This window comes from Carcharodon carcharias, chromosome 19 (assembly GCF_017639515.1).
Source record: "Carcharodon carcharias isolate sCarCar2 chromosome 19, sCarCar2.pri, whole genome shotgun sequence".
Taxonomy (NCBI): domain Eukaryota; kingdom Metazoa; phylum Chordata; class Chondrichthyes; order Lamniformes; family Lamnidae; genus Carcharodon; species Carcharodon carcharias.
This window is the reverse complement of record NC_054485.1, coordinates 110,641,258-110,650,732: the sequence shown is the minus strand read 5'-3', so window position 1 is coordinate 110,650,732 and position 9,475 is coordinate 110,641,258. Positions and strand designations below refer to the sequence as shown.

The window sequence follows — 9,475 nt, the reverse complement described above, 5'->3', positions numbered from 1 at the left end:
TTGTTGTTTATTTGTGGTGGTTTTGGACATGAACACACTTTTGAATTTGTGCTTTGAAATATTCATTTTTCTGTATTTTTCCATTGTCGGCTTATTTCCCATACAATTTTGACACTATTTCCATGGGTTATTTAAATTCCGATTCAGTCACCAAGAAGATTTGCATATCATATAGCTGCTTTTTGCAAGTTAAACATTTTGAAATGCTTTACTTCCAATGAAATACTATTTCTGAAGTGCAGTCAATTAATTAAAAATAAAATGAACAGAACTTTAAAAAAACTCTGGCTACAAAACAAATTTTTATTTCACTCATTCGTGGGATGAGGGCATCATGGCTCGGCCAGACTTCATTAACCATCCCTAATTACCCTTGAGGAATTGCCTCCTTGAACCACTGCAGTACATATCTCAATATAATGTCAATTAAATGATTACATTCTCTCCAGTCCATGCATTTACACAGTGCCATTGGTTTTGCCTGTATCTTAACATGACTGTGAAGTGCCTTGGGTTGCTTAACTATTTTACAGGTGCTTTATGAATAGAAGTTGTTACCCTGGCCAGAAATATAATACACAGGCAGACACGCCATTGACTCTTTCTATGCTGTCTGCTGCTCAGAGATAAACCAAATCAAACCGGCCGAACAAATCAAAAACTCAAAGTTAAATAAAAACAAAAATACCTGGAAAACTCAGCAGGTCTGGCAGCATCTGCGGATAGGAGCACAGTTAATGTTTCGAGTCCGAATGACCCTTCAACAGAACTAAGTAAAAATAGAAGAGAGGTGAAATATAATCTGGTTTCTGGGGGGTGGGACAAGAAGAGCTGGATAGAGGGCCAGTGATAGGTGGAGATAACCAAAAGATGTCACAGACAAAAGGACAAAGAGGTGTTGAAGGAGGATTTCCAGTATCCGCAGTTTTTTGCTTTTATCTCAAAGGTAAATTTTTTCAAGCTCTCCAATCAATTATTAGGTATGGTGTTGCTCAACAGCCACAAGCATTACCTGTCTTTTGAAGATGTTCTGCCCCCTACTAAAACATTCCCTCTTCTGTTTCTGCTAAAAGATAGACTGGACTGTGACTCAGATGACACCAGTGCAGAAAGTTCAAGAGCAAAGAAGCAGCAGTTTTCATGCCACGACAGTAGGTGGCAATGTTGCACACTTCAACTGTTAGCCACGTGCACTCAACACCAGGTACATAGGAAATAGGAGTAGGAATGGGCCATTCACCCACGTGAACCTTCCACCTCTGTCAACTCGATCATAACTGATCTTCTACCTCAACATCACTTTCCCACATTCTCCCCACATCCCTTCATGTCTTTCAAATCTAGAACTCTATCAATCTCTGTCTTGGACATATTCAACAGCCTCCACAGCTAATAAGAGACAATAAGACAAACCAAATGCCCAATATATACAGTGACATCAACAACATAACAAGACACCAAGAGACTTCTGGAGCTAGAAGCTATCACAGGATTCCCTCCCAACACCTCTCCACTTAATTTAAGACCCTGCTCAATCCTTACGTACAACAGGATATCTATTCATACAGCCAGGACCGTGTTCAATCTGAACTCTAAACCTAAGTGAGAATCTCAAGAAGATCTGGAGTTCAAACTCCACTCCAGACTTTTGAACCCATAATGTCAGCTAACACACCCAATGCAGCACTGAGGCAGTGCAGCTGTGGCAGATGTGCCGGCTTTCCGTTGCGATGGCTCCAAATTCAACTGTTTTAATCCTTGGCCAGACCCTGGGTTGTGGGAGCAGATCAGGTTGGAGACCAATAGCGTTTTATTTAAAGTAGATAAAGTTCAAGATTCTAGACGCTTACTAAGTGAATAAAGCCACACGTTCAACGGGTATGGAACAAACAAATAAACTTTACAAGTTCAGAAAGATAAAACGATTTAAAATATCCATTTCGTAGTCTAACAGGTCAGGGTATCAGGTACAGGTGAATTAACAGGCGAATTATGGTCAGGCACACCACATTATTCAATAAATGACAGAGGCAGCCAAAACTGATTCCATGCATTTCTCAGCAACCCACCCAGATATTTCTCAAATTGTGAACAACAAATCTCACTGAAACCTTGTCTTTCCCACAAGTGTTTCCAAATCCACATCTGAAGATCTGCTTTGCAATTCTCTCCAAGAAGTCGCTCCAACTCGGACGGCTTCAATGGCCTACCTTGCAGGGTTTCAATCTCACCTTCTGAGGTTATTTCCTCATACGTTCCAAAGTACGCACAAACACTAGCTCACGAACATAATTTCAGCTCTTTGGTCATGCCTAGTACCCTATCGTCCAAAGGAGTACTTCTGCCCCACTGGCCCACAGCAGAGAGTCACCAACCTTCGGCTGCCTTCATGGATCTTCCAGGGTACAATTAGACCAACCGTGATCTTATTGAATAGCGAAGCAAGCATGATAGGCCGAGAATCCTGCTTCCGCTCCTAGTTCGTATGTTTGTATGTTAAGTGTGAGCCTGCATGAATGCAAGTTCTTTCTCTTTCTAGTCCGGTGAGATTAGGTCTTCTGCATCATCCAAACAGTCATTGTTAGCCAAAGTGAAACAGTGTATGTCAACCTCCAAGTCACACACCATTCTAACATGGAAATATCACACCGTTCCTTCCCTGCCTCTGGGTCAGAATCCTGGAAATCCCTTCCTAACAGTACAGTGGGTACACCTACTCCATATGGACTGCAGCTGCTTAAGATGGCTTGACACAAGCACTTTCTCAGGGGCGATTGGGTATGGTAATAAATAATACATTCCTAGCAATGTGCATCTCACATGCACAAACAGTAGAAAACGTGAAAGTACCATAGGATACCCTCAATAATCAAGACTAACCATGTCTGGTATTGACTGCTGTCTAATCTTGTGATTTCCAATGCAAATATGTGCCCGACAGGCTCATGCAGCCATCCCTGCCATCAGCAGCCACAAGTTCTAATCATATTTTGTCTGGAATTTAATAATACACCCCAATGAGTTTTGCAGCAGTGTACTGAAGCAAAATTAAACATCCAGCCACCTAAGATGATATAATAGAAGATTGACAAAACCTTGGGGTTATAAAATTATGGTCATAAAGGAGAAAGCTGGAGACCTGTACAGAGGTAATTTCAGAGATTGGGGCTTAGGATGCTGAAGTAGCAGCCACCAATATTAGAGCAATTAAGATCACAAAGGCTTAAGAAAGGAGAATCAGAGGAGCTCAGTTATCTCAGATGGTTATGTGGCTGGAGGACATTGCTCATATAGGGAGAATCAAGGTAAAGGAGGCATTTGAAAACAAGTTTGAGATTTTTAAAATCGAGATGTCACCTGAGCAGGAGCCAATGTAGCTCAGTGAGCAGAGGAGTGGTAGGGGAACAGAACTTGATGAAAGACCAGACAGGAGCAAAGTTTTGAATCAGCTCAAGTTTTCAGCCTGTAAAATGTGGGATGTCAGCCAGGTTTGCAGTGGAGTAGTTAAGTCTAGAAGCAGCAAAGGCATGAATGAAGAAACCTGTCTCATGGACGAAGTTGGGACATGTTATGAATTAAGAAATAGGCCATACGAACATACCCAACACAAGCAGGAGGCCATCCAGGCCTTCGAGGCTGCTCCGCCATTCAATAACATCATGGCTCATCTTTAATTCAATGTGGAATGTCGAATTCCACATTCCCACTACGCCCCGATAACCTTTGGTTCCCTTGCCTAACTGAATCCATTGATCTCTGCCTTAAAAATATTCAGTGACACCGCCTCTACCGCCTTTAGAGGCATAGAGTTCCAAAGTCACAGTTCCAAAATCACACAACCCTCTGAGACAAAATTATTTCTCATCATCTCTGTACTAAAAGGGCAAGCCCTAATTTTAAAATAATGACCCCTAATTTTGGTCTCACCCACAAGAGGAAACGTCCTTTCCTTGTCAATACCATTCAGAATCTTATGTACTTCAATCAAATCAACCCTCACTCTCCAAACTCCAGTGGAAACTAGTCCAGACTGTCTGACCTTTCATCATAAGACAACCCGCTCGTTCCAGCTATCAATCGAGTAAACCACCTCTGAACGGCCTCCAACACATTTACATCCTTCCTTAAATTAGGCGACGGAAAATGCACAAAACATTCAACCTGTTCTCATCAATGCCCTGTATAACTGAAGTATAACATCCTTATTTTATGTTCAATTCCTTTTCATCATGAAGGATAGCATTCTGTTTCCCTTCTTAATTAATTGCTGTATCTGCATACTAACTTTGGGTGACTTGTGCACTAAAACACCCTGATTCCTCTGCACCTCAAAATTCACATCTTAGTGATAGGCAACATGTGGTCAGAGGTACATCTTGGGGTGACATTTGACATGAAGCTTGCAAACTGTCTGGTATAGTCTAACACAGTTGTCATGGAGAGGTCAAGGGGTTTCGGATGACAGCAGCTAGAGTTCCTAACTCTGGACAGATGCATTCCCATACATTTGAATACAAGATTTCTTGTCTCCAATGACACCCACACCCACCATCAGCCGTGCAACACTTCCATCCTCAGAGCCCATCATCTTCCCAGGGCAAAATGGAAAACAATAAGGATTCATGACTTGCTTCGAAATAGCCTTTAGCCCCAACTGCAATAAATTTCGAACAAACTTGCTCAAAGAAGATTAAAAAAAAGCTTTTCCAAATCTCTGTGTTTATTTTTCCTCCCACCTAATGCTTGCAGCAGTGTCCAGGAGATTTATCCTCAACGGCTGGAGACTCCCGGGCAATCCGGGAAGATTGGCAACCGCCTCATTGCTGCTGACCAACCATCTCCTCTTGGTTTTGTTCCTCCTTCCCGAATTCAGACAGACCCAACTGATCAGAATCTATTCCTCTTCCCCCCATCCTTTCCCTAATTCCCCCCGAAACACTGCCGAGTCCCTGGGGAAATTTCTCCCTCTTTCCAGCGGTTTCTTCCCCGGACTCGCTCCTTCCAGAAGATTCTACAACTCTCGGCGTCTCGCGGGCCCGCCGCGCTCTCATTGGCCGTCGCTTCAGAACCTTCTCCAACATTCGGCGGTGAGCTCACCAGACCGCGCGCTGATTGGTCTGGGTCGCCGTCAATCAGAGCATGGGTGCCGCCCTTTCGTCCGCTCTCAGACTATATAAAGGACAAGAACTGCAAACCAAAGTTAAAACATCGCCTGAGAGAAGAAATCGGTTGGAAGCTGCATTACTGCAAGTGGAAGATTTGACACCAGCAGCAAAGAGGGAATTTAATTAACTTTTATCAAGACAGAAGATGCCTGCAGCTAAGGGAACAGCCATTGGCATTGACCTGGGCACCACATACTCCTGTGTGGGGGTCTTCCAACATGGCAAGGTGGAGATCATCGCCAATGACCAGGGCAACCGCACCACCCCTAGCTATGTGGCTTTCAACGACACCGAGAGACTCATTGGAGATGCAGCCAAGAACCAGGTGGCTCTGAACCCACCCAACACCGTCTTTGATGCCAAGAGGCTCATCGGCAGGAAGTTTGATGACCCAGTGGTCCAGTCTGATATGAAGCACTGGCCCTTCCAGGTGGTGAATGATGCAGGAAAGCCCAAGGTAAAAGTCGAGTACAAGGGTGAGGATAAAACATTCTACCCTGAGGAAATCTCTTCCATGGTACTGACCAAGATGAAGGAGACGGCTGAAGCTTACCTGGGACACACCGTCACCAAAGCTGTTATCACGGTGCCGGCTTACTTCAATGATTCCCAGCGGCAGGCAACCAAAGATGCCGGTGTGATCGCTGGTCTCAATGTCCTCCGTGTCATCAATGAGCCAACAGCAGCTGCCATTGCCTACGGCCTAGACAAGAAGGGCAGAGGAGATCATAATGTTCTCATCTTTGACTTGGGAGGCGGAACATTTGACGTGTCTGTTCTCTCCATTGATGACGGTATCTTTGAAGTGAAATCGACATCGGGTGACACCCACTTGGGAGGAGAGGACTTTGATAATCGCATGGTCAATCACTTCATTGAGGAGTTCAAGCGTAAATACAAGAAGGACATCATTCAAAACAAGAGGGCAGTCAGGAGACTGAGGACAGCCTGTGAGAGAGCAAAGAGAACCCTATCTTCCAGCACCCAAGCCAGTATTGAGATTGACTCTCTGTTTGAAGGCATAGACTTTTACACCTCCATCACCAGGGCTCGGTTTGAGGAGCTAAATTCTGACCTGTTCAGAGGCACTCTGGAACCAGTGGAGAAAGCTCTGAGAGACGCCAAGCTGGACAAATCGCAGATCCATGATGTTGTCTTGGTCGGGGGCTCCACCCGCATCCCCAAGATCCAAAAACTGCTGCAAGAGTTCTTCAATGGCAAGGAGCTGAACAAGAGCATCAATCCTGATGAAGCTGTGGCCTATGGAGCGGCTGTTCAAGCGGCTATTCTAATGGGGGATAAGTCGGAGAATGTTCAGGATTTACTTCTCCTGGATGTCGCTGCCCTGTCTCTGGGTCTGGAGACAGCAGGAGGGGTGATGACTGCACTCATCAAGCGTAACACCACCATTCCCACCAAGCAGACTCAGATCTTCAGCACCTACACTGATAACCAGCCTGGTGTCCTTATTCAGGTGTATGAAGGAGAGAGAGCCATGACCAAGGACAACAATCTGCTGGGCAAATTTGAGTTGAGTGGCATCGCTCCTGGCCCTCGTGGGGTGCCACAGATCGAGGTCACCTTCGATATTGATGCCAACGGCATCCTCAATGTTTCTGCTGTTGACAAGAGCACAGGCAAAACAAACAAGATCACCATCAGCAATGACAAGGGAAGGCTGAGTAAGGAGGAAATTGAGAGCATGGTACAGGATGCAGAAAAGTACAAAACTGAGGATGAAGTCCAGCGGCAGAGGATCACAGCCAAGAACTCCCTGGAGTCCTACACCTTCAACATGAAGAGCGCAGTGGAGGATGAGAACGTGAGAAATAAGATCAGTGAGGCAGATAAGAACAAAATCATTGACCAGTGTAACCAGGCAATATTGTGGTTAGAGAACAATCAGATGGCAGAGAAGGAGGAGTTTGAGTACCAACTGAGTGAGCTGGAAAAACTCTGTAAACCCATCATTGCCAACCTGTACCAAGGAGGAGCAGCTGCAGCTGGAGGATCTTGCAGATCCCAGGCTGGAAATGCCACATCCACAGGACCGACTGTGGAGGAAGTGGATTAAAACACTGGAAAGAAGAAGGATGCACATTGGGAATCTAACACAGATCGTTGGACTCTTCCTCATTGAACACGAACATTTATTTTGTATTTCTGACTGACAGTGGAGGACTTTACTGGACTAGATGTTGCCAGGTCTACACTGACTGTAACAGAAGGTGTGATGACGGTGCTGCTCTGTAAACTCTCTTCAGCCTGTGGCTTAACTGATTGTTTTGATAAATTAATTTGTTGAATCCTATTGAAGAGGATCAGTGTAGTTGGCATCTAGTTATACTTGTTTTCTATGGAACTGTCCTTAATGTACAGGTTGAACTTTATTTGTACTTGTTCACAGCTGGACTGAATTTTTGTAATCAAATAAATGTCTTACTTACTGAATTGTTGTTTATTTGTGGTGGTTTTGGACATGAACACACTTTTGAATTTGTGCTTTGAAATATTCATTTTTCTGTATTTTTCCATTGTCGGCTTATTTCCCATACAATTTTGACACTATTTCCATGGGTTATTTAAATTCCGATTCAATCACCAAGAAGATTTGCATATCATATAGCTGCTTTTTGCAAGTTAAACATTTTGAAATGCTTTACTTCCAATGAAATACTATTTCTGAAGTGCAGTCAATTAATTAAAAATAAAATGAACAGAACTTTAAAAAAACTCTGGCTACAAAACAAATTTTTATTTCACTCATTCGTGGGATGAGGGCATCATGGCTCGGCCAGACTTCATTAACCATCCCTAATTACCCTTGAGGAATTGCCTCCTTGAACCACTGCAGTACATATCTCAATATAATGTCAATTAAATGATTACATTCTCTCCAGTCCATGCATTTACACAGTGCCATTGGTTTTGCCTGTATCTTAACATGACTGTGAAGTGCCTTGGGTTGCTTAACTATTTTACAGGTGCTTTATGAATAGAAGTTGTTACCCTGGCCAGAAATATAATACACAGGCAGACACGCCATTGACTCTTTCTATGCTGTCTGCTGCTCAGAGATAAACCAAATCAAACCGGCCGAACAAATCAAAAACTCAAAGTTAAATAAAAACAAAAATACCTGGAAAACTCAGCAGGTCTGGCAGCATCTGCGGATAGGAGCACAGTTAATGTTTCGAGTCCGAATGACCCTTCAACAGAACTAAGTAAAAATAGAAGAGAGGTGAAATATAATCTGGTTTCTGGGGGGTGGGACAAGAAGAGCTGGATAGAGGGCCAGTGATAGGTGGAGATAACCAAAAGATGTCACAGACAAAAGGACAAAGAGGTGTTGAAGGAGGATTTCCAGTATCCGCAGTTTTTTGCTTTTATCTCAAAGGTAAATTTTTTCAAGCTCTCCAATCAATTATTAGGTATGGTGTTGCTCAACAGCCACAAGCATTACCTGTCTTTTGAAGATGTTCTGCCCCCTACTAAAACATTCCCTCTTCTGTTTCTGCTAAAAGATAGACTGGACTGTGACTCAGATGACACCAGTGCAGAAAGTTCAAGAGCAAAGAAGCAGCAGTTTTCATGCCACGACAGTAGGTGGCAATGTTGCACACTTCAACTGTTAGCCACGTGCACTCAACACCAGGTACATAGGAAATAGGAGTAGGAATGGGCCATTCACCCACGTGAACCTTCCACCTCTGTCAACTCGATCATAACTGATCTTCTACCTCAACATCACTTTCCCACATTCTCCCCACATCCCTTCATGTCTTTCAAATCTAGAACTCTATCAATCTCTGTCTTGGACATATTCAACAGCCTCCACAGCTAATAAGAGACAATAAGACAAACCAAATGCCCAATATATACAGTGACATCAACAACATAACAAGACACCAAGAGACTTCTGGAGCTAGAAGCTATCACAGGATTCCCTCCCAACACCTCTCCACTTAATTTAAGACCCTGCTCAATCCTTACGTACAACAGGATATCTATTCATACAGCCAGGACCGTGTTCAATCTGAACTCTAAACCTAAGTGAGAATCTCAAGAAGATCTGGAGTTCAAACTCCACTCCAGACTTTTGAACCCATAATGTCAGCTAACACACCCAATGCAGCACTGAGGCAGTGCAGCTGTGGCAGATGTGCCGGCTTTCCGTTGCGATGGCTCCAAATTCAACTGTTTTAATCCTTGGCCAGACCCTGGGTTGTGGGAGCAGATCAGGTTGGAGACCAATAGCGTTTTATTTAAAGTAGATAAAGTTCAAGATTCTAGACGCTTACTAAGTGAAT

General features: G+C 43.7%; 1 protein-coding gene across 1 annotated transcript; it reads left to right on the top strand.

Annotated features, from left to right (window-relative positions):
- Positions 1-5,203: 5,203 nt before the first annotated feature.
- LOC121291655 (heat shock 70 kDa protein-like) lies at positions 5,204-7,616 on the top strand. Its single transcript, XM_041213137.1, has one exon. It carries the CDS (start codon positions 5,311-5,313, stop codon positions 7,237-7,239), a length of 1,929 nt encoding a protein of 642 aa, XP_041069071.1. The 5' UTR covers positions 5,204-5,310; the 3' UTR covers positions 7,240-7,616.
- The last annotated feature ends 1,859 nt before the right edge of the window (positions 7,617-9,475 follow it).

Bases quoted from the DNA above. Each gene is read 5' to 3' on its own strand.
- LOC121291655 (XM_041213137.1), top strand. From the start codon at position 5,311: ATGCCTGCAGCTAAGGGAACAGCCATTGGCATTGACCTGGGCACCACA.